The 27,937-nt window shown below is 36.4% G+C and overlaps 7 protein-coding genes and 1 long non-coding RNA gene across 11 annotated transcripts; 5 read left to right on the top strand and 3 right to left on the bottom strand.

The window, feature by feature from the left end:
• Positions 1 to 1,819: 1,819 nt before the first annotated feature.
• On the top strand, positions 1,820 to 4,212 carry LOC125219986 (tubulin beta chain-like). Its single transcript, XM_048122083.1, has 3 exons — positions 1,820 to 2,345; positions 2,987 to 3,256; positions 3,347 to 4,212. The coding sequence occupies exons 1-3, from the start codon at positions 1,943 to 1,945 to the stop codon at positions 4,024 to 4,026; spliced, it is 1,353 nt and encodes a 450-aa protein (XP_047978040.1). The 5' UTR covers positions 1,820 to 1,942; the 3' UTR covers positions 4,027 to 4,212.
• Positions 4,213 to 4,504: 292 nt separating this feature from the next.
• On the bottom strand, positions 4,505 to 6,599 carry LOC125219989 (rRNA biogenesis protein RRP36-like). Of its 2 annotated transcripts, none has more exons than XM_048122086.1 (4): positions 6,357 to 6,599; positions 6,147 to 6,278; positions 5,986 to 6,056; positions 4,505 to 4,977 (listed from the first exon to the last, which is right to left on the bottom strand). In XM_048122086.1, the coding sequence occupies exons 1-4, from the start codon at positions 6,561 to 6,563 to the stop codon at positions 4,677 to 4,679; spliced, it is 711 nt and encodes a 236-aa protein (XP_047978043.1). In that variant the 5' UTR covers positions 6,564 to 6,599; the 3' UTR covers positions 4,505 to 4,676. The 2 variants fall into 2 exon arrangements, with proteins under 2 accessions (XP_047978043.1, XP_047978044.1); XM_048122087.1 differs by having other exon boundaries at positions 6,147 to 6,272.
• Positions 6,600 to 7,906: 1,307 nt separating this feature from the next.
• Positions 7,907 to 8,302, top strand: LOC125221491. The gene has a single exon (XM_048123611.1). It carries the CDS (start codon positions 7,907 to 7,909, stop codon positions 8,300 to 8,302), a length of 396 nt encoding a protein of 131 aa, XP_047979568.1.
• A 605-nt stretch (positions 8,303 to 8,907) lies between these two features.
• On the bottom strand, positions 8,908 to 11,404 carry LOC125219987 (naringenin,2-oxoglutarate 3-dioxygenase-like). The gene is made up of 3 exons (XM_048122084.1): positions 11,027 to 11,404; positions 9,761 to 10,189; positions 8,908 to 9,402 (listed from the first exon to the last, which is right to left on the bottom strand). Exons 1-3 carry the CDS (start codon positions 11,378 to 11,380, stop codon positions 9,088 to 9,090), a joined length of 1,098 nt encoding a protein of 365 aa, XP_047978041.1. The 5' UTR covers positions 11,381 to 11,404; the 3' UTR covers positions 8,908 to 9,087.
• A 2,758-nt stretch (positions 11,405 to 14,162) lies between these two features.
• LOC125219988 (probable DNA double-strand break repair Rad50 ATPase) lies at positions 14,163 to 17,189 on the bottom strand. The gene is made up of 5 exons (XM_048122085.1): positions 16,878 to 17,189; positions 16,711 to 16,801; positions 16,121 to 16,194; positions 15,514 to 16,029; positions 14,163 to 14,569 (listed from the first exon to the last, which is right to left on the bottom strand). Exons 1-5 carry the CDS (start codon positions 17,028 to 17,030, stop codon positions 14,468 to 14,470), a joined length of 936 nt encoding a protein of 311 aa, XP_047978042.1. The 5' UTR covers positions 17,031 to 17,189; the 3' UTR covers positions 14,163 to 14,467.
• Positions 17,190 to 19,536: 2,347 nt separating this feature from the next.
• Positions 19,537 to 22,825, top strand: LOC125223046 (probable alkaline/neutral invertase B). 2 transcript variants are annotated; one of them, XM_048126003.1, is made up of 5 exons: positions 19,537 to 19,662; positions 20,116 to 20,577; positions 21,056 to 21,487; positions 21,559 to 22,117; positions 22,346 to 22,825. In XM_048126003.1, the coding sequence occupies exons 2-5, from the start codon at positions 20,161 to 20,163 to the stop codon at positions 22,639 to 22,641; spliced, it is 1,704 nt and encodes a 567-aa protein (XP_047981960.1). In that variant the 5' UTR covers positions 19,537 to 19,662; positions 20,116 to 20,160; the 3' UTR covers positions 22,642 to 22,825. The 2 variants fall into 2 exon arrangements, with proteins under 2 accessions (XP_047981960.1, XP_047981961.1); XM_048126004.1 differs by lacking the exon at positions 19,537 to 19,662 and adding an exon at positions 19,816 to 19,838.
• A 697-nt stretch (positions 22,826 to 23,522) lies between these two features.
• LOC125218946 lies at positions 23,523 to 24,532 on the top strand. Of its 2 annotated transcripts, XR_007176051.1 has the most exons (3): positions 23,523 to 23,637; positions 23,725 to 23,785; positions 24,244 to 24,532. It is a non-coding gene; the product is annotated as an uncharacterized LOC125218946 (long non-coding RNA). The 2 variants fall into 2 exon arrangements; XR_007176050.1 differs by lacking the exon at positions 24,244 to 24,532 and having other exon boundaries at positions 23,725 to 23,984.
• A 719-nt stretch (positions 24,533 to 25,251) lies between these two features.
• Positions 25,252 to 27,757, top strand: LOC125224478 (protein PGR-like). The gene is made up of 6 exons (XM_048127882.1): positions 25,252 to 25,354; positions 26,323 to 26,495; positions 26,593 to 26,706; positions 26,816 to 27,038; positions 27,117 to 27,365; positions 27,533 to 27,757. Exons 2-6 carry the CDS (start codon positions 26,350 to 26,352, stop codon positions 27,662 to 27,664), a joined length of 864 nt encoding a protein of 287 aa, XP_047983839.1. The 5' UTR covers positions 25,252 to 25,354; positions 26,323 to 26,349; the 3' UTR covers positions 27,665 to 27,757.
• The last annotated feature ends 180 nt before the right edge of the window (positions 27,758 to 27,937 follow it).

The following is a 27,937-nucleotide window of genomic DNA, read 5'->3' as shown; positions in this document are numbered from 1 at the left end:
ATCACCCCAGTTTACAAAATTTAAGCCATTCCCTAATGTTTTTTTGTAATTTAACCCTACTTTTCTTGGGGGAGTTGTATTATATACTCTCGCTATTGGAAGAGTTTTGACTCTCTACGTTGCAACAGCTCTTGCTTTTGTAACTTTAGCTGTCTTTTATAATTTGCTAATTTGACATTTTCACCTAAATTTACTATGTTTCAACAATTAGATGAGACATAATCATGGAATTGCTCTAATTCATGTCAAATATTTGTGTCATCCTATATGGACACCAATATCAAATTTTGAATCATTTGTGTTGGATTTGAATTTTTGTATTTCGATTGTTTTGTGATTTTTGTATAATTTTTACTGTTATTTTGAGTTATAAATCATGAAAGATCGTTAAATTCATACAATTTTTTTTTAAAAAAAATTGAATTATAAATCATGAAGCTTATAATTTTTGCAAATATCACATGTCTCCGAAATATACGATGGTTTGATAGCCATTTTTAAACACGTGCAATATATCTGTGTATACTTTGCTAGAAAAGAGACAGATTGATAATTAAGTTTTTGTGAAATATATTTGATAATTTATGATGAAAATAACTACAAATATTTGTATTTATATATTGTCGTTGGAAATTGATAAGTAGTCAAAAATAGATTGATTTAATTTGGAATACTATTAATGACTGTTAATCTGAATCAACAATGATGTAGAAAGGTTGACAATTGGCTAATTATGGAAAAGATAATAAGTGGATTGACAAATTATTGGACTCATATGGCAATATTATAGAAATGATAAATAAGTAGATACATCTGTCTTCATGTAAAATATTCGTTTTCAGATCCAATACATATATAGATTTGATAGCTCGATATAACCGTGAAGATGATCTGGAAAAATAATATATACTGTATAACATCAGATTTTTCTCTAAATTTCAAATTTTCATCATCACGAATAAAAGAACTAATTAACTAGTCATAAATTTAGACTAATATTTGGCCCGAAAATTTTAAAATCTCGATTTGGAGAAATGTATTTAATCAATTAAATAGTACTAATAAAATAAATAAAATAGTTATAAATATAAAATATGTATCCAAAATAAAAGGCAAAATGAAGTTTTGAAATACGCACCACACAAGTTTCAAATCAATCTTTTATAACTTTAATTGGATCTAAATTTAAATTTTTGAGAGATATAAATTTAAATTGAAAATTCAAAATATCAGAGAATTTAATATTCCTATAATCATCCCACAAAAATGTGTTTTTTCACGAATTTGACATATAATATTACGAATTTAAGTAGTTGTTTAATTTTTTTCCACCAACAACAAACTCCGATTACTTTTAAACGAGAATACCACTATAAATTTGCAGTGATAACCATATATCTCATGTGAATACTTCACATATAGTCAAATTTTATTACTATTCTATTTAAATTTGTCATATTATATTATATACTATCAAGTTTAAAGTTTGTAAAAAAAAACAAAATTTTCAAAAATTTAGTGATATTAGTCGCAAATATCCTATTATAATTTTAGTTAAGTGGAGTAAGTACTATTAAGTGGAGTACATTTCAATACAATATTTTTAAATATTATTTTTACATATAGTGTAAATTACATTATTATATCTTGGTGTTAAGTTCCCCATCACCGTCAGAGCCATTTAATGTGTGCCCGAGAAACAGAGGAACCCACCTCACGGACGCGGGCCCCACAGCCAGCGGTTCCGTTGTCTCCATTCACCCAAATCCCTCCGGTTCCCTCCTCTTAAATATCACGCCTTTCCCGCACAACTGCTCGCACCACGACTCTGATTCACTGCAGAGAAAATCTCGCCACTCTCTCCCTCTCTCTTCAAATATCTCCCTCCCATTTTGACAACTGAGAGTGAGAGAGCAAAATCACACACACAAAATCACGCACCATGAGAGAAATCCTGCACATCCAGGGCGGCCAATGCGGGAACCAGATCGGCTCCAAATTCTGGGAGGTGATCTGCGACGAGCACGGCGTCGATCCTACCGGCAGGTACAAGGGCGACGGCTCCGAATCCGACACTCAGCTGGAGCGGATCAACGTCTATTTCAACGAGGCTTCCGGCGGGAGGTACGTGCCGCGCGCCGTCCTCATGGATCTGGAGCCTGGCACCATGGATTCCATCAGATCCGGGCCCTACGGCCAGATCTTCCGCCCCGACAATTTCGTCTTCGGCCAGTCCGGAGCCGGAAACAATTGGGCGAAGGGGCACTACACTGAGGGCGCTGAGCTCATCGACTCCGTCCTCGATGTTGTCAGGAAGGAGGCCGAGAACTGCGACTGCTTGCAAGGTTTTTTCCAGATTTGGATTCGGTTCACTGTTTTCTTCAATTTTGCGGTTACATCATATGCTTGTTTTTCGCTCGGTTTGTTTAATCTGTCCAAATGACTTGAAGTTTTGCATATTTGCTTTCGTTTCATTTCATTAGCTTAATCGTTTTATTTCTATTTACTGTTTTGTTGATTTCTTCCCACATTAGGTCTCTATATAGTTGTGTCTATATGTTCGTAGAGTCTGTTAAATGTAGGCTAATGTTCGCTATGGTAACGACCTTTTATCAGCTACTAATATTTAGTGTGATTTCTAGAATACAATTTCTCTAGAACGTAGTAAAAGTTTCAGATTCTTATTTTGATTAGCATGCCTTGGAATCATTGACATTGTGCATTGCCTGATATGGTTCTGTAAAACAGAGTATAATGCTGAATTAGGCTGTCAGATCTATCATCGATGACACGATGATAGGATAACCATGATTGTTAGGAATTGGTAGATCCCTTGCACTAGTTGTGGTGAATTTGCTGCGCACCAGTCTCAAGTCCTTTTTCCTTTTAGTAAATTAAATACTAGTATAATGGAATAATATTTTTCTCTGTTATCCAATTTAGAAAAACTTGTGACTAAACCTTTTGTGGCCTTCAATTTTGCCAGGATTTCAGGTTTGTCACTCACTTGGAGGAGGCACAGGCTCTGGCATGGGTACTCTCTTGATTTCAAAGATCAGAGAGGAATATCCTGACAGGATGATGCTTACGTTCTCTGTTTTCCCTTCACCAAAGGTCTCTGACACTGTTGTTGAACCGTATAATGCTACTCTCTCAGTGCACCAGTTAGTGGAGAATGCAGATGAATGCATGGTCCTTGATAACGAGGCTCTCTATGATATCTGTTTCAGGACTTTGAAGCTCAGCACACCAAGCTGTGAGTATTACGATATGAAACAATGATACAGCATCGAACTTGTCAGAGTAAAAGCTAATGAATTGTCTTTCTTTCGTTTTATGTCTGCAGTTGGTGATTTGAACCATTTGATCTCTGCAACTATGAGTGGTGTGACATGTTGTTTGAGATTCCCTGGTCAGCTGAACTCTGATCTCAGGAAACTGGCAGTGAATTTGATTCCATTCCCACGTCTCCACTTCTTCATGGTTGGCTTTGCTCCACTCACCTCCCGTGGATCACAGCATTACATATCTTTAACCGTCCCCGAGCTAACGCAACAAATGTGGGACTCCAAGAATATGATGTGTGCTGCTGATCCCCGCCACGGGCGCTACCTAACAGCCTCTGCCATGTTCCGGGGTAAAATGAGCACCAAAGAGGTGGACGAACAGATGCTCAATGTTCAGAACAAGAACTCATCATACTTTGTTGAGTGGATCCCAAACAACGTCAAGTCCAGCGTGTGTGACATTCCACCCACAGGACTGAAGATGTCGTCCACATTCGTTGGCAACTCAACGTCAATCCAGGAGATGTTCCGCAGGGTGAGTGAGCAGTTCACTGCCATGTTTAGGCGCAAGGCTTTCTTGCATTGGTACACCGGGGAAGGAATGGACGAGATGGAGTTCACTGAAGCAGAGAGTAACATGAACGACCTGGTGGCCGAGTACCAGCAATATCAAGATGCGACTGCTGACGAAGAAGAAGACTATGAAGAAGACGGTGCTGAAGGGGAGTACGAGGATTAAAAGAGACCGGTTATGAAGAAGAAGAGGGAAATACTTTGCTGCTTTTGTGTGTTGATTGCATCGTGTATTATCTTCATCCTACATTTTTTCTTGCTTTGAACTTAGCATCTTCTTACTGCTGGCTTTTGTTTGTTCGTATTAAAACATTGCATTTGTTTGGTATCCAAAATCATTGCATTTGTTACAGATGCTGTTATGATTTTTTTATGTTTTTTTTTTATCAATTGTTCAGATTGCATCTGAATCTGGATCGGCAACTGTTATGGAATAATAGTCCCAATTTAATCTGTTTTAGATAAATTTTATTACTCCATGTTTTTTCCCTTATTCATCCTAACAATGGATAAAGAACATGATAGTTGGTAACATATTAAATTGGATAAAATGACCATTTTGAATTAAATGTTCTTGCACTTAAGTTAAAGATCATTTAGATATTTAAGTTGTAAACAAGGCATGTGTAGATAGACAGACATCATAGACATGGCAAAATTTTCATGAACACGCAGGTTCTGCCTGAAACCGAAAAGAGAAAGGCGGTCTAGTTACGGTTCCAAGTCATCGGGTTGTAAATGAATAAAGATTCATTCACATCACACCTTACAAAGAGGAAATAGAAGTCATTAGGCTCTACCTAGCATAAGATGATGCTATGCTCTTTGTTTCTTTATAGTACTTAAAAAATACTCATCCGAGTCTTCATCATCAGAGTCCTCCTTGCTCTTTGGTTTCCTCGACTGCTGCTTAGGATTCGTACCTGGTGTCTTCTTCTGGGTGGTCGAAACTCGGGTGCTCGATGATTTCTTGGTAACAGTAACACCTTCAGCTTTCTTCTTGACAGTGACAACGGTTTTCATTGGTGAACTGAGCTTCTGCTGCTGTGCCTTCTTCTGTTTTCTGTCGAAGACCTTCTTTGCTTCCTCCTTAGGAAGCAAACCGCACTCCATCATCCTAGAGCAACGTAAATATAATTAGAATTTTATCAAAAAATAGATTCAACGACAAAAAAAACTAATTGCAGTGTATAAAGGCAAACACCTACATTAGACGACCGGATCAAGCAATGGAAGTCCACCATTCAGATTATTCTATTAGTTCCACATCAAACGTTAAGCGGAAAAGTTACCTAACATTAAGTTGATAATGGAACACCATTTCGAGTGGAGTTGGGCCATAAGTAGCAGAAGAACAATTACATTACTTGCTGCTAGTATCTTTGAAAGCTCACATGCTAGGGATCATATACCAAATCGGAAGTGCTGGGGCGCAAGCAAAAATCTCGGGAAAGACACCTCTATGTATTTTTAAGCAATACAAAAACAAATGGGCTAATGTACATAAACAAAAAAACATCACCATAGGCACCCAAAATTTTAGAAAGAATGACACTCATGAACTAGATACTCGAACATAGAAATAGCCTTGCAGAGTATTTCGAGACAACTATTACTGAGAGACATTGATAATTTAGACGAAAAAAGGAATCGATCCCTAGCCATCATCAACCTGTTGAAGCAAGTTTAATTTCATAGGTCGGGATTTTCTTGAAATATCAGTCACACGTCATTTCTAAACCATATAGCGTATACTAATAGTAGGACATAGCGATTGAACTAACACAGGCTGCAGCTCTATTCAAATTCAACCACACAATCACCTCCTTATTCCAACCTAACTATCAATATGGGATAGGATGAACCAGTTGAAGCACAATGGGTTATGATAACGTAAACTAAATGTCGAAGTCCAACTAGACATTTGATTAATCAAGCAACGACTACAACTTTAAACGATTATTACGATTATAAGTAAGCATCTCTTGTAAAATACAAGCAACACCAAATCCTTCTCGAACCCAAACCTCCATTTCCCCTATTTCTACATAGCTACACCTAAGTGTGATAGAATTCACTTGCATTTTCATTCACACAATAAATTGGGGGAAAATTGCAGCCATACCAAATTGCAGCCATCTCACTAGCTGGAACTTGCTTGTGCAGTGTCTCATAGAAAATTCTCAATGGCTCTCTCTGAATCCAAATTCACCACAAAAAACCTCTTGTCAGAGACATAATATGACTAAGCATTACATACAAATTACAAACAGAGGCAAAACTCACTTCCTCAGGTGGATCCCTCTTTTGACCAGGCAAATCGAACACTTTCTTCTCTCTCTTCTTCACATCCTTATTACTCTCCCCATTTTTGCTTCCCTTCTTCGCCTCCTCCTCCTTCTTCCTCTTCTTCTGCCCCTTCACACAAAACCCCCCAAAACCTCAGCTAATTGAATTTGAAATTATTCGAATTGAACATTAGCCGCGAAAATTAACCTTAGGTTCAATTTTTTTGGAAGGTTTGCTGTCTTCGAAATCTTCATCGCTTTCCTCTTTCTTCAGTTTATTGAGCTTGGCGGCGGCGGCGGCGGCATTGGTGCTGTTGAGCGATTTCTTCCTGCGGTTAGTGAATGCCGACGCTAAGCTCTCGTCGTCGTCGTCGATTTCTTCTTTCTTCACTTTTTTCGAATCATCTCCGCCCATTTTTGTGTAAATTTCAATCAAATTTGAAACTGAAACTGCAATTTCTCTTCATTAAAATGAAATAAATGTTTTTTATGAAGGTGAAGAACTGGGCTTTCCATATAATGGTATAACGGCCCAATAAGCTCTTTTTAGTGGCCCAATAAGCTTTTCTTTTCCAGTGATAAACTTACTCGAACTTTTTTTTAACAATTGACATTGAAAATATAAACATTAATTGATTTAAAATAAATTTCACGCTAATCATTTTGCAACACTTCCGAAAAAAAATTAAATTTTTACTTAAATATTTGTATATTTAAGCAAAAAAATATTTTCTTACTGAATATTGTATAATTAATTCAAATCAAGCTCGAAATCATGTTACGATTCGACATAAAATTTCTGTATCACTTCTTTCTTATTGCCTCATATAATACAATAAATAATAAAACTAGTTTTTAATTAAATTCACTTAAATTAAAAAAAATTAAGGATATTATGAACATGTACAATTTATGTACATCTATCTTTTCTCATAAATTATATTTCTGATTAAAATGAATTTTGAATGAATCGGCAGTTTTATGGTGTATTGATTTACATTTATACATAATTTGATTATTTATAATTCATTTTTCCACAAAATAGTTGGAAATTAGTTCAATTCCTATTTTGAACTTATACCATCCACAATGAGACAACTTTTCATGGACAAAAGGAATATGAAATTTATTAAATCAAAAATTGAGATTGTATAGCCCAAAAAATAGTTGGTTTATGAGAGAATAATGCTAGGTTGCAAGATTATGGCCGTAGATTGTTTTATGAATATATTCTCTATATGACAAATACCTTTTCCTAATTGATCTATTTTTCTAAGGGAATATCGACTTAGATCAATAAATCTTTTTCAGATGGAACATATGCCAAAGCACTACATCAATTATCATCTTCTTCAACACTCACAATATGTAGTATAATACTCCCTCCGTCCCCGATTAAGAGTCACATTTTTCTATTTCGGTCCATCTCCAATTAAGAGTCACGCTTCATTTTTACCATAAATAGTAACTAGGCCTTACATTCCACTAATTCAATTCCCTCACATTTTATTATAAAACCAATATAAAAAAATGGGTCTCACATTCCACTAACCTTTTCAACCAACTTTTCTTTACACTTATTTCTTAAAACTAAGTGTATTAGGTCAAAGTGTGACTCTTAATGTCGGGACGGAGGAGTATATATATATATATATATATATATATATATATATATATATATATATATATATATATATATATATATATATATATACAAACTCACAAAAACTACACTAAAACCATTTAATAGAAAAAAAAATGGGCTGGTTTGTGCGAGAGAGAAGAAGTGTGAGCTGGAAAGACCGAACACTGGACTCGGTGGCGGCGCCGCCGCTGCCTCTGGTGGTTTTTCTTGGGCTGTTTATCATGCTGTTGTTTTTTGCTACTTATTCGGATTGTAAGGAGAGGATTGAGAGGAGCAAAATGGGGTTGAGGCTCGGGTTGTTCTTGGTGCCGGTGGTGGGCACGGTTGTGGTGGCGAATCTCATGATGCTCCGCCGCAGCTGGTGGCGCTACGCCTTGGGAGGGGCGCCGCCGATGCAGCGGGCGGCGGCGGAGGGAAGCTCGCCGTGGGGATTGTTGGCGGTGGTTGGGGTGTTGCTTGTCATGGTTCATTACCAGTCCTCTTTTCAGTCTTGGTTTAGGTCATTTTAGTGTTTTTGGAATTGAGTTTTGGTAGGATTTTGTGGTTGGGATGGAGAAAATAGTGTGAGTTTGTTTTAGGTGTATTTTGCTCGTTTCATGTATTTTGTCGGAATGGAGTGGTTTCCTCTGTTAAAATGAGAATTCTGAGAACTGAAAAATCATGTTAGTTCGCTAATAATGAGTTAGGAACTGATTTTCATGAGCGAAGAACTGATCGTTTGGTAATGAAATGTTAATGTATTTGCAAACTGGTATGGTTATTTGTTTTCACTTTAAGAAGATTTCTGAAATGAACCACTGATGCCGCCTTCTTAATTTTTTCTCATTAAAATTCTTAAAATGACCTTTCTAGATATATATTTTGCTTATTTCATGTATTTTGTCAAAAGGGAGTGGTTTCTTCCGTTAAAATGAGAACTCTGAGAATTGAAAATCATGTTAGTTTGCTGATAATAATTGAGTTAGGAACTGATATTCATGAATCAACGATGAGTGAAGAATTAATATGTTCTTTAGTGCAATATTAATGTATTTGCAAAGTGTTATGGTTATTAGTTCCGACTTTAAGAAGATTTCTGAAATGAACCACACTTCTTATTTTTTTCTCATTAAAATTCACAAAATTGCCCTTTTGGATTATATGCTTCAAACTTTCTAACACAAGTTTATTTTCACATAGACAAGTTACAAAGAATGTTTAAGAATTTATAGTTCAAAGCAACAACTACATATAACTAATCTTTGCAACATTACAAACTCAACAACATCAAACCAAAGCAACTAAAGATAATTGGTCAAGCAAGAATCTGTTGAAGACTTTTGCAGGACTTATCCTTATTATCCTCAACCAAACACTCCTCCTGCAAATTATTCTGGTTGGGAAGCTTCTTAAGTCGAGCGAGGCGAAGATCGTTGCTCATCTTCCTCTTGTACATCTCCATGAACGCGATGGGCTCTTCCATCACTGCCTTGTCACCTTCTCCGATCTTCAATGGATAAACCTGCGCGTTTGGGGCCGGGTTCAAGAATGTTGCTATCGATAATCTGCTGCTTTTTGAGTTCACGGCTACTTGGTGATCCGCATTCTTGAACCTCCCATTGCTCAAGTACTATATATATAGTGCAATTCAACCGTCAACAAAAACCCTCGACACACACACACACACATATATATATACTCCCTTCGTCACATTGTTCAATATATATTCCTTTTTATCGGATGTCTTTATTTTTTAGTACTTAACTCATAAAATAAGACTGCATAATATTTTAAGAAACGTATCGATTAGGATGATTATTTTTTACTTAACTCACAAAATAATGATATTTTCTCGAATATTGATACATACTAGCAGTAATCTTTTATGAAAGTAATCAAAATGAAATGCATTTCTTTATGCAACTTTTAGATAATTTGTGGTTAGGGACAAAAAAGTAAAAGAGGAGAGAGAATAAGAAAAAACTTACATGACCATAGTCACCAAGGTTGACAACAAAAGCACCCGGGATGGGTCGGACCGTGATCCATGTCTTGCCGCCATCCCGGGTTGCTTGGAGCCCGCCCACTTGATCTTGGAGCAGTAGAGTTATCAAACCCGGATCCGTATGCCGCTTCAAACCCAATGTGAGATCCGGGCGAGGGCATTTTGGGTAGAAATTGACAACTATTTTCTGATCCATATCAATGCATGCTTTTGAGAGTGCATCCTTTTCAAGATCCATTGCTTGTGACAAAATCTCCAGCAATTTGCATCCCAAATCCATCACCTGCCGGCCGTATTCCTCCGTCGCCTCCCGCCACCCGTCCGGCTTGTCCGGCCATCTTGAGTAGTCCCGCGCCGCCACAGGATACGAAAAATATGTTACCATTTCCCGCCAGTCTTGTACGACTTCTCCCTTCAACCAATAGTGCATTTGTTATTTAATGAACGGGTAATTTGTTATTAACGTGGAACAGAGGAAGTAGCAATTAAATGTTTCCGACGTATTTATATTGATGCACACTTTTTTTTTATTGATAAATACACATAGTTATAAAGGTAGCATTATAGTGAGCGGCTGACTGCTAACTTAAAACCTTTAACTTCAGACATTAACAACCATACCACTAGACCACCACACACTCAATGTGCGCCTTTAGTATTATTAAGAAACATAGTCTGTATTATATTTTGCAAGACATTATTATAGACCATTGTGCTTGAAACCTAGTATTATATTTAAAGGGGGATAAATGTCATATATTTCACAAATTTTGATCAGTCTTATGAAGTTTAAAAATGGAATTTTTAGTCACGAAATTTATTTTTTCAATTGTCTCATCTTTATACAAAATGACATCCTTTTTTGATGCTCGAAATGACATTGTTTCGTTAAAATAAATAACATCATCAAAGATGTCGTTATAAAAACTGATGGGACAATTGAAAAAACAATAATTAAAATTTCATAATTTTAATATTTTTATTTACAAACTATATGGGATCGACCAAAATTTGACTAAACCTTTTGATTTAAATGTCTATTAACCATAAAATGATCGACAATGATTCCCCATTAACCCTGTGATGGATTCAAAACTCCGAACTATTTACTAAAAATGACATCAGTATTAGTGTTAGAGAACCAACGACCTACTAACCAAACCGTGCTTCATCGCCCGATCAACTACTAATTCAACTCTACATAGGATTCGTTTCCGAAAATAATATTCAAAACAAAATAAAGCAGTACCTGAAGGTGGCTCGAGACGATGAAGCCACCTTTCTTGCCACCGGACATATCAAACCTAAGCTTCTCTTTGGAAGGCAAAGCAAAGAAGTCAAGAGCTAAACTCCTCATCCTTTCAACCACACTCAAATCCACACCATGATCAACCAACTGAAAAATTCCCCACTCCTCACTCGCAGCCACGATCCGCCTCCACGCGTCCTCCCCCTTCTCGATCCCAGCGAACGATATCACCGGAATCTCGTCGCTGAACTGGTCGTGTGCCACCTTAGGCCTCTCCTCTTCATCTCTCATGAAGTTTTGGTGGAAAGAGCCTGCTTCTGCTTGCTCACAAGGAGAAATTTTCATTTCAGCCATTTTTTTTTTTTTTTGGTAGGATTAGTTAATTAAACCCTTTTTTTTGAAGTTGTTAAGATTTTCATATATAGGATTTTATAAGGTGATGTTAAATGGAAAACGTGGATTTGTCCGAACCTAACTTTCTTAGCACTTAACTTTCAACTTCGATAGTGAAGGATCCACCTGCATTTTTTTGGACAGCTAGCCCTAGTAAAATAAAATATTACTCCCCCCGTCCCGCTTAAGATGACACGTTTTCCTTTTTAGTTTGTCCAAACTAAGATGACACATTTCCTTTTTTAGTAACTTTCTCTCTCCAATTAATACACTCAACCACTTTTTCTCACTCCCATTAAAACATCAATCTTTCTTTATCTCTCTACTTTAATACTTACCCCACCTTCTCTCTCTCCAATTAAACACTTTAACCAATAACTCTTAAAATCTCGTGACGGCTAAGCAATGTGTCATCTTAGCCGGGACGGAGGGAGTAAAATTTAGTATTGCATCAAGATTTTTAAGATACTATATAATTACACACTACATCTGTCTCTTTTTCGGTATGTCACAAATTATTTATACTATTTCTATTTTAAGTAAGAATTACGGTATTTAATTAAATGTTAGAGTTAATTAAGTATTTTCTTACTAATTTAACTACACTAATTACTCGATCATTAAAAGCATCCACAATAGCTCTGGTCTCTGGACTAGCAATAGTCTAGCCAAAAACTCCTCCGGCCACATCATCATGTCCTTCCCACAGCCTAGCCAGTAGCCACTGCCCTAGCCCAGCAAATAAATTTACGAATACGATTTTTTCATTTTAATTGTTGGTGTTTATCAAATATTAAAAAAATGAAGTGCAATGAGTTGTAAATATAGATTATAAATAATAAAAAAAAAACAAAATCGGCTAGACAATCGCTCTCCGCGCAATAGGCGGCCAGCGATCTGTTAGCCGATTAGTCCATGCCCGACCTCTCGTCCACTTCACGCTCGTCCATACCATAAGACGCTTGCAATAGTGAACTAGCCGCCCACCCTAGCCGCTAGCCGGCGGCTAGGGCGAATGCTTGTCCATAATTGTGGATGCTCTAATTTATGACCAAAAATGAAAAGTGGGAGTAGCATGAGATGGAAGGAGTATTATATTTTCAATTAGGTCCTATCGTAACAAAATTACTCTATTATTATACAAATCGATTTGTGACTCGTATTGTCACATTATAAATTTAACTCATATGAAATTCGAACTCTATCAAATATGAATTTCAATTTAAATTTTAATAGTATTATATTTTCAAATATGACAATGGTTTGAATATAACATGTAACAAAAATACCCAAACAGGTAACAATTTAATAGGTCATGAGTACAACTTTTCAAGACAAATGACAACTACCTAAAGGTTTGTTAGGAAATTAATGTGAAGGGGACAACTTAATGATAGTGAAAAGAATTTCATAGATACTAAAAACAAAAAAAGGTAAGTGGGCATGCATGCATGCCACCCACCAGGAATGTGAGATGTTTTTTTTTCATACATCAAATTCAATTACAAATCTCAATCATAATCACAACTCTAATAATTGGCACTAAATCAATAATCAAACTCTAATTGGAAATGCATAATTTTTTTTTTATTAAAAACTGGTTAATCCTATTTCGGGTTTGTATTGAATAAATGTGTTCATTTTGTGTACGTATATATATATATGGGTGCACGATTATTAATTGAAAACTTATTTCCCATTTGAGTAAAACATTAAAGAATTTTATTTTCCATTTGCGTGAATGTTTTTGGTTTGGAAAATGTTTGATCAATTTTGTAAAACTATGATCTCAAGGCAAAATTATCAAAATGGGCGAATCCAGCAACTAAAATCATTAAATAAGTCGAGTTTTATTACTTTGAAACATTTTGAGAATCTTTAATAATCCGGAATTAAATTAGTGCTCTATTTCTTATATTCCAACAAGATGTGACCATATTTTTACCAACTAAATTAGTACTCCAATAAGTTCCCAACCTATGTTGGTTAATGAGTAAAATACGAAAATTTGTTGGACTGCAAAAATTTTAATGGAGCACTAATTTAATTGAAGGAAATATTTAAGACTAGAAAATAATAGAGGGAGAGATATTAAATACCACTACTACTGCTATTATACTACTAATATATTGAGATACAAAATGATATTCCAAGTAAATAAATCAAATAAATCCTAATAGGTATACCTTTAACTATAATTTGCAGAAGATATGGAAAAATAAACATATATAGGCATCACACTATTTCATTTGAGTTAAACAAGTGACAAATTCCAAGAAATTAGTTGTTGGATCCTCCCACTTTTAGAATTTTTTCCTCAAGCAAAAATAACTCAATTAAGACATAGAAATAGAGGAGGATTTAGAGATAGGACACATCACTTCATTCTGTAGTGTTCGGTCTTAATGCGTCGACACGAAACTTCACATCATGTTCGTCTCGTGCCCATGTTGTATTCATACACCACTATAATTTCGTGTTGTGTTCGGGTTGGATAATTTCAGTGTCATGGTCAAGTTTAAGTTTTACAAAATTAATTCATCATTTAATTGAAATTGGAGATATATTTTTAAGAATAACCATTTCATAAATACTGCTCGTTATAGATGTTGAAAGTTAAGTACTAATGAGAAAGTTAGGTAGCTAGATACAAAACCAAGTTTTCATTTATTATCAAGTATCCTACTCTATTTTATTTATTTATTTATTTATAGGTATAGCTTATTGAACAGTTCTAAGAAGATAAACATGAATATTTCAAATTAGAATAACACATTAGAAAGAGTAATTCAAAACTCAGTGTATATTAATACCTATATATTACAACAGTGCAAGAACTGAACTTTACACAAGAAAATTACAAATGAATTTGATCACCCCTAGCACAAGAAGCAAGTGGAATATACTGCCACCCTAATGAAAAATAAATAATTACCATAAAATAATTTTTTTTTGGCAAGAATAGACATGCAAAAGTATACAAAAACACAGCAACACCCAGCCTAGTAATGAAGGTGCTGCCATGGGGGTCAGCCTCTACTTGGAGATTTACTTCTTTAATTTGGGGACTTTAAAGGAAGAAGTGAACAGCTTTGGAGTATCGGGGATTTCGATGACATCAATGGCTTTTCTCTTCAATTTTCTGCTGCCCTGCATAAACCACATGAAGAAACAAAACATTCTCCATTAAAACAAGTTCATGTAACAGGCTGAATGTGGCGAGATAATAGGCCGTACAAACTTTTAAGACAGACCAAAAAGTACATCAGGAAAAACCCCGATTCACTTGGGAGACATTAATATATCAGTCCTTCAAAAGTTGTTCAGCTTATGGTAGATTATGGTGTTAGAATAGACTATGTAGTTACACATTTTAACTATCAATTACTTATCCAAGAGGTGTGTTTTCAATTCTATGGTTATGAATAAACTGTTTTGCTAGGCTTCACTATGGTAGAAAACTGTGGTCATGTTCGGACAGATTATGATACAGAGAGACACGTTGTAGGTGCTCTAATTTCAAATGCATCGATCGAAGTGCAAAAGATAGGAGGATCAAACAGGGAGATTGACCTTCAACATGAAATAGCCCAAGAACTCAGCAATATTTCGTATGCAATGGAAACATTAATGCTTAGTTCAAACGGGTTATAAGTGTGCAGATGAAGGCTGAACAATAGTATAATTTCAGTAATCAAGTATTCCTTTTAATTCATGTTCCATTCACAATTAGAATCTCAGAAACCATATAAGAACACATGGCATCAACACTAGAAAACTAAAACCCAGTATTGTACTCATAGACTGATAGAAGATATGGAAATAGATGTCAAAACATTAAGTCATTTTCAGGCATATGATTAGATTTAAAATATAGAAGAGCATGAAACCTTATTCACTTTGATATACTCAGCCAGAGGAACCAGGATTATCATCACAACATGGTATATAGTGAAACCATCCGAACTCACTCAGGATACAAAAGAACGACATGCTTGCAATATCATCAATCAAATTTCTAATAACATTTGCATTTTTATATGCTATGCAAAACTCAATATGTTTGCAGCAAAAAAGGTTAATCCTCAACATACCTTCTCGGTGGTTTGTGAAGAATCTGATTCTTTCTTCACTTTTATAGTGCTTGCACGAGTGGTGCTACTTTTCTTGCCTCTCCCGGAAGATGATGCAGAACCAGCCCTACAGGGACGCAGTGACGTTGAAGCGGACCCTGATCTGGCTTTTAAGGTTTCAATTTCCTTCATAAGTTTGGCAATCTCCTCATTCTTTTTATTTGATTCAGATTCCACCGTAGCGATATTAGCCTTTAACCTTTCATTTGAAATTTGTAACTCATCTGCCCTGCTCACAAGCATCTGAACCTTTTCATTTGCATTTTTAGCTTCATCGCGCTCCTTTCTTATTTTTTCAGTGAGGCTGGTCTCCATTTGTTTGTACTGGTTCCATATGAAATTCTTCTCTGCCAAGAGAGCCGAAATCTCGGAGCTTCTATCCACTTTAGATCTCTCAAGTTCATTTTTCAGCTTCCTCACCTCTTCGTGAAGTGCCTTGTTTCGCGAGCTTTCACATCTAATATCAATTGATGCGTCCTGAAAATTACAAGACAATTTCGAACATAAAGCATATACTCATACATTATCACCGGAAAACCATCAAGCGTGCAAAAATTATAGAACGTACAGTAGGCCCTGAACACTTCCGCACAAGATAGTCAAGCCATTCTTTTAAGTCAGCCACATCATTCTCAGCATTCTCTACATTTCACAAAAAGCAATACTAAGATAAGATAGAATGAGATAAAATACATGATGTTGAAGAAGAATTTGTCTTTTCTTAAACACATTAGTTTGCTTTCTCAAACACATTACGCAAACACTAACTTAGACTGTATGCTCCCAATTGAAAAGTCCTAAAATTCCATCACAACCTAAATGCAGAAATTTCCCTCTCACTTGGATTTGGATGAACATGCTAAAATCCCCAAAACAAGAGAACTGCTTCAATTCCCAATTTACTAGAGCATTGTGGCAAAGGAAGCTCATGATGAATTGAACCCTTTTCTTAAGGGAATCTTGATAAAGTTCATATTAGCATCAATTAATCATCCCAGGTAAGAGAAAATATCCAACAGAGAACAAAATTGATAAAAGAGCCATAAAAAAAATTGATTCTTGAATCTTGGATTTCATTAGTGCAGCTTCCAAATTATGCAAAATATTCTTTACTTCAACATTCCTGGATAAAATCTTTATTGGACAAGAAAAACCAACCATATCTATGCTTAAAAATGACAGATTCCCGTTCCTTCAAACCGAGAGCGAATTCCGCCTTCGAAGAATTAACCTTCTGCTCCATTTTCATCTGCAATTGAAAACCCCAAATCACTGGCAATTCATACAAAAAAACCCTATTTCGCCCAATCGATGAGATTTTTTACCTTATAAATATATTCGCGCAAAAATTGAACTCTTTCTGCGAGACTCTGCCTCTCGCCCTGCAGATTTTGGGTCAATTTGACCAGAGCGTTGAAAATCTTGTCCCATTTTTTTTCGCGGCCGGAAGCTTTCTTGGGGGATATGCGCTTCCCCATCGCAACGGTGGAGAAAATTAGCAGTTGTATGAGTGCAAAAGTTGAATCGGAAACAGTAAAAATCGTGAAAAAATTAGCAGGAATTTGGGTGTCACAGCGAAGTTGCAGAAGAGAGAGCGCTGCTGAGAGAGAGAGAGAGAGTTGAGGCCTAACGGTCGGAATTTGAATATAGAGATATTAATAATATGTAAATCTAATAAAAAAAATAGGGCATAAATAACGCTGCGGGCCGGGACCAAAGTGCAGCCCGGCCGGCGGCTTCGCGCGTTGGAGGTGAAGATGTTGCGACCTGGGCCGTCACGTCCCGGCGTTAGGCGTGCCCGGGCCGGACTGCAAACCCCTAATTTTAATTTTTTCAATTTTTTTTTTTTGCCTATTTTTACCTCATTTCTTTAACATTCTTCCACCAATTTCTCTATTTCTATCCTTTAAATTATTTTAATATTTTTTTTAGAATTTGTAATTTTTATTTTCTAGGGCTTATATTTTTTTTTCTAGGTTTGTAATTTTTTTTATCTAGGATTTGTAATTTTCTTTTTTCGACTCAATAATGAATTTTCCCGGTTTTAATTATTCAACGTATTCTATTTTACGAGTAACATATGTTGTAGTTATGAATAGCGCTATTAAATAGTTGTGGCCTGGAAGGGGGCCTGTAGGGTTAGAGGATTTATGGTCTGAGACTCAAATTTAGGGGAATAATGACGTGGAAGGGACTTGGAGCCTGAATCCGGGCCAGGATTGTAGATGGCATTATACTCCATCTTTCTGCATTTGATTTAGAATTATATATTTATATTTATAAAATTTAATTTTCTGTATAATACAATATGATTTTTTTTTTTTTAATTTTCATAAATTTTGAATGTGGATGAATATGATAACGAGCTAAATATTTTTTTTAATTTGATGGGCTAAGATTTAGAAATTAGGCTTGATGTTGAACTAGATAAGTAGAAAATGGAAGGTATTGTTGTGTTTCTAAAGATAAACTTGTTTGAGCGATCTCATTGCATTTTACATTTTGAGGCCCAAGCCCAAAAAGTGAAACCCTTTGCATTTTGCATTTTACAAAATCAATGTCAATTTTCAGATTATTTTAAACGTGTAATAATTAAATTACCAACCACATTAAATGCCAACATATAATTCACCATATTAAAATTTGGTGAGAGGTCTAATCCGGCCCTCTGTGTTTGCAGGTAGGTGTTGGGGGTTCAACATGTGGCAGGGAGCTGTCCTAAATGTATATACACATTCAACTATTTGGACTTTCTCCATCTTAAAAGAATATATATTTTAGGTTCTATACAAATTTTAATGCAAATTTAATAAAATAAAAAAATAGAGAGAAAAATAAATAAAGTATTATTAGTAATTATGAGTCCTACATTATTAGACAGAAAATAGTTTTTAAAAAAAATGAAAGAATGCATGTTATTGTAGGACGGAGAAAGTAATAAAAAAATTAATATTTTTTAATAATATAATTTTAAAATAAAATTATACTCCCTCCGTCCCGACTAAGATGACACATTGCTTAGCCGACACAAGATTTTAGGAATCATTGGTTAAAGTATTTAATTGAAGAGAAAGAAGGTGAGTGTAAGTATTAAAGTAGAGAGATAAAGAAAGAAGGATATTTTAATAGAAGTGGGAAAAAAATGGTTGAGTGTATTAATTGGAGAGAGAAAGTTACCAAAAAAGGAAATGTGTCATCTTAGTTGGGACAAACTAAAAAGGAAAACGTGTCATCTTAAGTGGGACGGAGGGAGTACTTATGTATGGAACAACATCCCATGTTGTACTATTAGCCACAATAAGGGATCAAAACCTTTCGACATGGGGTTTAGGGCAGGTAGAGGGTGGGAGACCAGACCTGGATAGGATTCGGACATCACGCACAAATTGACTTCTGCGTTGCGGAGCTTTAGACCGAACTGCACGCCCTTTCCTTTTCTTCGAAAATTGAAATTTCAATTCATTAATAAAAGTAATAATTTATTTTCTCATAAGATAAGTACAACATAAAACCATCACAATCTCTATATCTCTCACCATTAAAGTAACTTGTCATTTTTATAAGCTCATTTATTTTAATTTTCCAAATTGCTTGACAATTTAAAAAATAAAAAAAAATCAATTAAATTCTAATATGAGATTGTAGGAATTGCAAAAGGTGTAAGAAATGAGGTGTAGCTTTTGGATAACCTAATAATCCAAAGCCACATGTCATCGATCTTACCGTGACAGCTTCCATCCAGAATCCAGAGCAGCATCGCTAAATCCAATGTGGAATATATTAAATTAATTATTTAATTTTATTTATTGATTTCCAAATTACCGACAAAGCCGCTGTCTAGATTTTCCCCAATCCAGGGCTTCGGAAGTTCCCATGAAATCCGACGTGGCGGTCACCTGTCTCTTTCGGTTAGGTGGGATCTTTACCGGCTTATCAAGTCACACCAAATTTGCAACCGGATATTCCGGTAAAGTCGTCCCCGCCTACGTTCAACACAAAGTCTTTGTCTTCACTCTTCACTCTTCTCATTCAGCTTCAACCATTTTCTCTCTTTTTCCAATTTTTTTTTTATTTTCCTTCTATTTTCAATTTCTCGCCCACCCCTACAAGGTTAGCTCCTTCTCCTCTTCCTCCTGTCAATTTTCCTGATATTTTTATTGTTAATTTGGTGGAGTTGTTAGGTTGAAAAGTGAAATGCTATATCAAGATTGCTTTTTTATTTTATCATTCATTCTCGTGTGTTTTGCTGCAGGCGTGGGGAATATAATAAACCCTTAATTCAAAAGGTTTTAGAGTGTGATCCATGCTTTTCACGTCATTAGCGTTGATAATTAACATTAATTTTAGGGGAATTATTGGTTAGTTTCAAAATCTGAGAGAGTTGACTTTTCTTTGTTGCTTTGCTTGTGAGGTGTGATGTAGTAGTGTTGCTTATTGCTGTTGTAAAGATTTCAAAATAAAATTAAAAAAGCATTCTTTGACTCTACTCTACCTTTATGTGATTAGGGATTGGGATTTTATAAATATTGAGGTTTTGAGGCTTTCATTTCTCATTATCTGCAGATCTTTTCACATCTCTGAGAAGATAATTGGGGATTTTGTTGCAAGATGTCTCCGGTTGTTGATGGCAATGGGAACGGGAAGCATAACGAATCGAGCTCCTCGATTTTTGAGATTGGGGAGTCGGATTTGTCCAGATTGTTGGAGAGGCCGAAGGCTGTGAACATAGAGAGGAAGAGGTCGTTTGACGAGAGGTCGATCAGTGAGCTCTCGATCTCATCCCCGCCCCGCCAGTTCTACAAGAACAGTGAGAACTCGTCTCGTGTCTTTGACAACTTCGGGAGCATCCATTCCCCGGGGAGGTCTGGTGTGAGCACTCCTAGGTCGTTCTATTGTATGGAGACGCATCCGATTGTGGCTGAGGCGTGGGAGGCCTTGCAGCGGTCCATAGTCCACTTCCGGGAGCAGCCTGTGGGGACTTTGGCCGCCTTGGATAATTCGACTGAAGAGCTGAATTATGATCAGGTTGATGCTTTATATGCTTAGATATTACTTATGTTATGTCTCAATATGAGAAAGGCTTGTTTATTTTCCCCTGGCCTATGTTTAGCATGATTTGTTTTTTATAATGTTTGATCATTGGCTGAATTTCAATATACTTGTTGTCGTGGAACTTTTCACAGATGTGATGCTTATAACTATATGTGTCTGAATTTTGAGACTTATAACTATTTGAGGCTTCTTCTTTCGATGGCGTGTGGATGGTTAATGTTTTAGGGGAAGAGGAAATGCTGGCTCTAGTAATTATGTTTCTTTACAAACTTCTTTGTTCTATTTGAAGAGCTTCTGCTTAATTGCTTGTGATGGATAAAAGGATTCACGTATATAGTTTATTTTTAAAGATTTGGAGGTGTTATTCTTGTGCTATGTTGTTTGGGACTTTTGATATTTTCTTAATATTTGTTGTAATTGTAAAGGCTTAAATTTTGCTTGGTGACCACAGGTGTTTGTGAGGGATTTTGTTCCTAGTGCTCTAGCCTTCTTGATGAATGGCGAACCTGAAATCGTCAAAAACTTTCTTCTGAAAACGTTGCGCCTCCAATCATGGGAGAAGAAGGTGGACAATTTCACTCTAGGGGCTGGGGTGATGCCCGCGAGTTTCAAGGTACTTCATGATCCTGTGAGGAACAACGAGACGATCATTGCTGATTTTGGCGAATGTGCTATTGGTAGAGTGGCTCCGGTTGATTCTGGTTTTTGGTGGATCATTCTGCTACGGGCGTATACAAAGTCCACCGGTGACAACACTTTGGCCGAGATGCCTGAATTCCAAAGAGGCATCAAGTTAATTCTGGCCTTATGCCTGTCTGAAGGCTATGATACTTTCCCAACCCTTTTGTGTGCTGATGGATGTAGTATGATTGATCGTCGGATGGTGAGTTTCGTCACTCTTTCTGATTTTCGTCATTTTTTAGTTGAACGTGTATCTGATTTTCCATCTTTCAGGGTGTCTATGGTTATCCGATAGAGATACAGGCGTTATTCTTCATGGCCTTGAGGTGTGCTTTGCATCTACTTAAGAACGACGAGGAAGGCAAAGATTTCTCCGATAGAGTGGTTAAGCGCCTTCACGCGCTTAGCTATCACATGAGAAGCTACTTTTGGCTGGACATCAAGCAGCTCAACGACATCTACCGTTACAAGACTGAGGAGTATTCGCACACTGCAGTGAACAAGTTCAATGTGATGCCCGATTCCCTCCCAGATTGGGTGTTTGATTTCATGCCAACTCGTGGAGGCTACTTCATCGGGAATGTGAGCCCCGCGAGGATGGATTTCCGTTGGTTCTGCTTGGGCAACTGCGTGGCCATTTTGTCATCCCTGGCAACTCCCGAGCAAGCTTCAGCTATAATGGACCTCATTGAATCACGTTGGGACGAGCTCGTTGGGGAGATGCCGTTGAAGATATGCTATCCGTCCATGGAAACCCACGAATGGAGAATCGTAACCGGCTGCGATCCGAAGAACACTAGCTGGAGTTACCACAATGGAGGCTCTTGGCCAGGTAACTTGCTTTCTCCTTTTGATTAAGTGTTGATTAAAGATTTCTAGTAGAAATAAAAATTTGATCTTTGAAGCAAAATTCATTATATTGAAATAAAAATGTGATCTTTGAAACAAAATTCATTATATTGAAATAAAAATGTGATCTTTGAAGCAAAATTCATTATATTGAACTTATAACTACTTACTTTACATTATTTGCACATTTTGTGTTTGATGTGTTGTGCAGTCCTTCTATGGCTCCTGACAGCGGCGTGCATCAAGTCCGGGCGCCCCCAGCTAGCGAGACGCGCCATCGAGCTTGTGGAGGCGCGTCTGTCGAAAGACCACTGGCCGGAGTACTATGACGGGAAGCTGGGGCGTTACATGGGGAAGCAGGCGCGCAAGTACCAGACGTGGTCGATCGCGGGCTATTTGGTGGCGAAAATGATGCTGGAGGATCCTTCCCATTTGGGAATGATCTCACTTGAAGAAGACAAGCAGATGAAGCCTCATATCAAGAGATCTGCATCTTGGATGTGTTGACACACACATCATATTTGTAGTGAAATTCCACTACTTCTTACTGCAATAATTTTCTGTTATAGTACCATGTTTTTGTATGGACATCATCATCATCACTTAAGTCTTGAACCTTGTTTTTGTCCATTTTTGTTATGGGAAGTTGTAAGAAAACACTGCAGTGCATTATACACAATGTTTTTGTCTATCCTCTTCTTGTATGTCAAACAACATGAATGTCTCTGTTGATCGAAATGATGTTGTCTTTTCTAAAGAAAAATTCTGCAGATCATTTTAGTGTTATAGAATTACTAAGGTTTTGCCGTGTTAGAAGATTTCTTTTTCTGTTTTTCCCCGGAACTTCTTGCTTAAGCCCAGTAGCCATTTTCTTCTATTTCTTTCAGATTTTCCACAATGGCAATCTGAATCAACTAAGCTAAAGCAAAAAAGGCGCAAGATTTTTCCTTTCTTCGGTTCTCGCTCCTCCTTTTCTGAGACAGTGAGAGTGAGAGCTGCGAGTGTGCATGTGTGTGGGAGAAAGAGAGAGAGCAAAACGAGTCGTTTTAATTGCGTGAAGAAGAACCTGATTCACTCAACATCGCCAAGTAAAAAAGACAACAACAATCGCTTTCCTTGCCCCCCTTTGCTTTAAATTGAACAATGCTCATTTCCCAAACAAGAAAATGCACTTCTTTATCTTCCCAAATCAATTCTCTCTTCCTTTCTGTTGAGCCCTTTTTTTCTCAAAATCTCATCTCTAATGTGGGACTATTCATTGTGCAGTCGGCTGCCTTATGCATAATTCCTTTTTCTTGTTACAATCATCAAATTAAATTAAAGGTACTAAACAACAAAAAGGTGTTGTCTTGTCTTCATTTGGGCTATATTTCTGTCCAATCATATGCTTCCTTTTCTTTCTCCTGTTCATAATTTTGGAAGTTTGTGTTTGAGTGATACTTGAGCTGCAATGGCTCTGTTGCATTTGGTGGTGAAGATGAGAGTTACAAGTTTCCAACAATGGTAAAAGACATAAAGCTGACATTATGATTGTAATTATGAGAAATCAGAGAGTTTATTTATGATGCTAATTGCTCTCCTTTTCTGCAGATTCTTGATGGATGTGGTGGTGCGGTTAATTATGCCTCGATTCCTCGGAAAATACGGTCTGGTGCGTGGCTATGAAAGCTCAAAGCTTATCATTGTGATTGTTTTATTGAAGTTTGTTTGAGGGAAGACTGATTGGATCCTACTCACTTTTCTTGCTTGTTTTTTTGGCAGTTGAAGATTCTCTATTTTGCTTTATCTGAACTACTGAGAATGTACTTTGGAAAATGGAAATGATATGATTTTTTTTCTAACTCTTTTTAGCTGTGGTGTAGTAACTATTTTCATTTGGTTTATGAATATGGACTGTCTTTTTTAGATGATGTTTTGTGGGAATTTCTTTCATTTTGTAGTCATGTTTACTTTTCTTATTACTGTAATTTGTTGTAGACAATTTGCTACAAGCTTAAAGGCACATTTTAAGTCCTTATTCAACCAGATGAAATTTGTTTCTGTCATTGAAGTGTATGCAACAATCAATGCTTAAAGTTTTGTGTACATGTCTTGTTTTTGATGTTGTAGCCATAAAAAAGCGAGGCCGTGAGTGTACTTCACCGTTGGTTCGTCTCATCACATGCTTAAATGCCTCTTTGAGCAGATATCCGCCCGACACCACAAGAAGAGGCTAGGAAAATCAGCTCAAAAGTAACTCTTGGAGCTGTTTGTCCTTCAAATGTGGTGAAATCAGCCCAAGAAACTTATTAGCACCTTTTAATGATTCAGCATACCAGAGTTGCTGCTGAATCGAACAAGTCGTGGAAGAGGTGCTCATCGCACGTTTACATAACTCGTCTCATCAGAGTCTTGCAAATATCAGACAGAAAAGAAGAATGGCCTATTCCACCAACATCTTTTCAAAATGTGCTTTGTCCACTGCCCCTGTATGGTTATTCCTCGTCTTCACCGGTTAAGGCTATCAACACGACGTTGGCTCTCAATAGACGTCGCAACCTGCCTTTCGGATTCATACTTTCATTAACCATAACATTTACATGGAAAGATCTGGTTTTTCTCTTCCTTCAAATGCATAAACTTTCAATTGTTCTATATTTTTACATGGTTATAAATTTTCAACAAACTAATGTACTACTACTAAACTACGCCGTTTAGTACATCGACCATTTTAAGATATTTGAGGTGTAAAAAAATTAAAGCAATAAAAAAAGTTTAATGTATTTAGATACTAGTAGTAATACTACTTATTTGGTTGGTTGTCAATTGTGATGACTGATTTTGTAGTGATTTATCAATTATCATGTTATATTTTGCACGTTCTTGAAAAATGAGATGAAAAGTTATATCCCTTTTTAGTTAAAAATCATAACAAATAATTTTTTTTAAATAAATTATAAATTCGATCTTGATTTATTACGTTTTATATATTTTTAGTTATTTCGAATTTTTCTGATTCTAAAATTTTAATTAGTGGGTTCTTTTTATAAAAAAATTATTTAATTTTATTTTGACATAGTATTATTAATAATTAGAAATTATAAGTCAAAAGTGGCAGGTACATAGCAAACTGCTCTCCTTTAGGCTAATAAATTCAATTCAATCTCCATTCAAAACCGCCGAAAATTGAATTGAAACTTCATTCATAACTTCATTTACACTACTCTCACGAGTTTCCGAGGTAAAAATTCAATCTTTATTCATTTTTTTGTTTTGTTGAATGTTTGTGTGAAGAAAGCTAGAGGATTAAGCAAGTGAGTGAGCAGTAGTTTTGTTTAGAACGACAAGTTAAAATTGGGGCTTTGTGGGAATTTTATTATTTCCTTGAATGTTGCTGAATTTGTGAAAATATCAGAAATGTTTAGAGATTATGTGATTCTTTTCAATGTCCGTACAATTTCTTTGTGTTGGATAACATGTTACACTTAATTGATTTCTTCTGTAGCTCCATCTTTAGAGGGAATGCCATTTCTTCTGTTTCTTGATGTAACTCACAACATGGTTTTCATAATATCCTAGTTTCTACTATATAGAAAAAGTATGGTTTTTTTGGTGGATAAGAGGCATTTAAAAGATTGAAATATGAAGTAGAATGTGGGGTTGTGCTCTAAAAAGGAAAGTGTTATGCGTTCGCGGGCACCGAATATAGTAGTTTTGCTATAGTTTTTGGGGCAGAGGGGGCGGAGGGGGTGTTTAAATGTCCCCTACATGGTTATTTTGCTTGGTTTGTCATTGTTTTATGTGTTATGAGTTCATGCTCTTCAGATTATACAGTTCGTTTATCCGGTTGTTTCACCAGAATGATTTGAAGAAAATTGCTATGATATTGATTCAATGTGTTTATAAGATTCAAGTACCTGTATTTTATGTTAGAATGGTGTGTGATGGGATGAGACGCCCCTTTGCTCAAATAATTGATGGCAAAGAATGGCTTGGGCGTCGTTTTAAAGGGTTGATGGCATTGCTGACCATGAAATGGAAACTAGTTTTTTCGAGTTCCATTTTCTCTTTAACTCTGCCACTCTTATTTGGTTGCGTTCTCGCTGTATTTGACAAATGTTCTAATAGCAGTTCTGTCTATCCAACTTCCAACTCGTTGAATAGAATTACGGTGCTTCACTAATTCAGAATTTTCATTTTCATTCTTAGCCCGGTCCAAAGCTGTACAAGTCGAAAATGGAAAGAAATTTAGTCCAACCATTGGTTGCAGCACTTCTTTCAGCTGCAATTTCCATCAGATCCTACCGAAAGAAGTCCCTCAACTTTTCTGGCGCTCTTTCTGGTTTTGCTGTTATGACAATTCATATAGCCGTCAATTACAGGTATCCGCATCTCTTCTCCTTTAAACTCGGAACATGTTTGACATGTCTGTGCTTGTCTAATTTTTTTCTCGTTTTTATTGTATCTGCATCGTTGTAGGTTTGGTGCTCTGTTACTTGTCTTTTTTGTTACTTCATCGATGCTAACCAAAGTCGGAGAAGACAAAAAGAAGAAAGTCGATGCAGATTTTAAGGAGGGTGGCCAACGCAATTGGTATATTTTTTCTGGAAATAGTATTCTGTAAAGTTCATCAGGTGTTTGTAAAGGGCCTTCTAGGTGATTTCAATACGACTAACGATGTTCATTTGTCTTCTCTTCGCAGGATACAAGTTCTCTCGAATAGTGGTATAGCAACGGTTTTAGTCCTGATTGCTTGGACGCAGGTGGGAACGCAGGACTTTTGCCTAAATTCGAAAGAATCGCGTCTCATGACATATCTAGCTGGTGGTATTCTTGGTCACTACTGTTGCTCCAACGGGGACACATGGTCGTCCGAGCTCGGGGTTCTCAGTGATGACCAGCCACGCCTTATCACAAACTTCAAGGTGGATGCACGCACACTACTATCATCATTTCATTTCTCGTGTATATCTACTGTCTTACCTGTTTTTTCATTAATCCAGCCGGTTCAGAAGGGCACTAATGGTGGTGTGACGAGGGCAGGACTCGTTGCTGCAGCAGCTGCAGGCTCTGTGCTTGGACTTACAATGGTTATCCTCGGATTTACGACTACCAACTGTACGTTCGATGTAGCCATGAAGCAGCTATTGTTGATACCGGTTTCTGCTCTTTCTGGACTGTGTGGAAGCGTTATCGATTCTTTATTGGGAGCAACCCTCCAGTACAGTGGCTTCTGCAGTGTCCGAAAGAAGGTGATATTTTACATCTTAATTCGAGTGTGGACGACACGAGTTTTAATTAATGCAAAATTGGTATAGTAGTGAAAAGTAATATTATTAGATAAAACTTAAAATGGAAAAACAAGACTATTGAAGAAATTCGCGTAAAATTTGAAAGTTGTTTGGTCTTGAAATTGCAGGTTGTTAGCAAAGCCGGGCCAACGGTAAAGAGGATCTCGGGTCTTAGCATACTCGACAACAATGCAGTAAACTTCGTGTCGATTCTGTTGACGACTGTGCTGACTTCCATAGCTTGTTCATACATATTCTAGTTAAAGGGTTTGGATCTTCAATCCCCATGTGTAACAAATAGTCTTGGAGCATAATTTCAACTCAAAAGAATGGTTTTTGCTTCTCTTTTTACACATCCTAGTTTGAAATCTACCTTTTCTTACCTTGAGACCATGTATATGAATACATACATGCATAATTTAATCTAAAATCAATTTGAAGGAGTCCTTTTTTTTTATATTACCAAGGGTATCCACCGGCAGACCCAGTGATTATTTCTCGCGCTGATATTAAAAATATATAGCATAATATTT

Source organism: Salvia hispanica, chromosome 4 (genome assembly GCF_023119035.1).
Source record: "Salvia hispanica cultivar TCC Black 2014 chromosome 4, UniMelb_Shisp_WGS_1.0, whole genome shotgun sequence".
NCBI classification, from domain to species: domain Eukaryota; kingdom Viridiplantae; phylum Streptophyta; class Magnoliopsida; order Lamiales; family Lamiaceae; genus Salvia; species Salvia hispanica.
This window is presented reverse-complemented; position numbering and strand designations above follow the sequence as displayed.

Excerpts from the sequence above, each read along its gene's own strand:
- LOC125219986 (XM_048122083.1), top strand. The coding sequence starts at position 1,943 with ATGAGAGAAATCCTGCACATCCAGGGCGGCCAATGCGGGAACCAGATC. Across the intron at positions 2,346-2,986 it reads GAACTGCGACTGCTTGCAAG|GATTTCAGGTTTGTCACTCA; the intron begins GTTTTTTCCAGA and ends CAATTTTGCCAG. Across the intron at positions 3,257-3,346 it reads GAAGCTCAGCACACCAAGCT|TTGGTGATTTGAACCATTTG; the intron begins GTGAGTATTACG and ends TTATGTCTGCAG.
- LOC125219989 (XM_048122086.1), bottom strand. The coding sequence starts at position 6,563 with ATGGGCGGAGATGATTCGAAAAAAGTGAAGAAAGAAGAAATCGACGAC. Across the intron at positions 6,279-6,356 it reads CCAAAAAAATTGAACCTAAG|GGGCAGAAGAAGAGGAAGAA; the intron begins GTTAATTTTCGC and ends TTTTGTGTGAAG. Across the intron at positions 4,978-5,985 it reads AGTGAGATGGCTGCAATTTG|GATGATGGAGTGCGGTTTGC; the intron begins GTATGGCTGCAA and ends ACGTTGCTCTAG.
- LOC125221491 (XM_048123611.1), top strand. The coding sequence starts at position 7,907 with ATGGGCTGGTTTGTGCGAGAGAGAAGAAGTGTGAGCTGGAAAGACCGA.
- LOC125219987 (XM_048122084.1), bottom strand. The coding sequence starts at position 11,380 with ATGGCTGAAATGAAAATTTCTCCTTGTGAGCAAGCAGAAGCAGGCTCT. Across the intron at positions 10,190-11,026 it reads TCGTCTCGAGCCACCTTCAG|GGAGAAGTCGTACAAGACTG; the intron begins GTACTGCTTTAT and ends TATTGGTTGAAG. Across the intron at positions 9,403-9,760 it reads ACCTTGGTGACTATGGTCAT|TACTTGAGCAATGGGAGGTT; the intron begins GTAAGTTTTTTC and ends CTATATATATAG.
- LOC125219988 (XM_048122085.1), bottom strand. The coding sequence starts at position 17,030 with ATGGGGAAGCGCATATCCCCCAAGAAAGCTTCCGGCCGCGAAAAAAAA. Across the intron at positions 16,195-16,710 it reads CATTTTTAAGCATAGATATG|AGAATGCTGAGAATGATGTG; the intron begins GTTGGTTTTTCT and ends TGTGAAATGTAG. Across the intron at positions 14,570-15,513 it reads CTTCACAAACCACCGAGAAG|GGCAGCAGAAAATTGAAGAG; the intron begins GTATGTTGAGGA and ends TGGTTTATGCAG.
- LOC125223046 (XM_048126003.1), top strand. The coding sequence starts at position 20,161 with ATGTCTCCGGTTGTTGATGGCAATGGGAACGGGAAGCATAACGAATCG. Across the intron at positions 20,578-21,055 it reads AAGAGCTGAATTATGATCAG|GTGTTTGTGAGGGATTTTGT; the intron begins GTTGATGCTTTA and ends TGGTGACCACAG. Across the intron at positions 22,118-22,345 it reads CAATGGAGGCTCTTGGCCAG|TCCTTCTATGGCTCCTGACA; the intron begins GTAACTTGCTTT and ends TGTGTTGTGCAG.
- LOC125224478 (XM_048127882.1), top strand. The coding sequence starts at position 26,350 with ATGGAAAGAAATTTAGTCCAACCATTGGTTGCAGCACTTCTTTCAGCT. Across the intron at positions 26,707-26,815 it reads GAGGGTGGCCAACGCAATTG|GATACAAGTTCTCTCGAATA; the intron begins GTATATTTTTTC and ends TTCTCTTCGCAG. Across the intron at positions 27,039-27,116 it reads GCCTTATCACAAACTTCAAG|CCGGTTCAGAAGGGCACTAA; the intron begins GTGGATGCACGC and ends TCATTAATCCAG.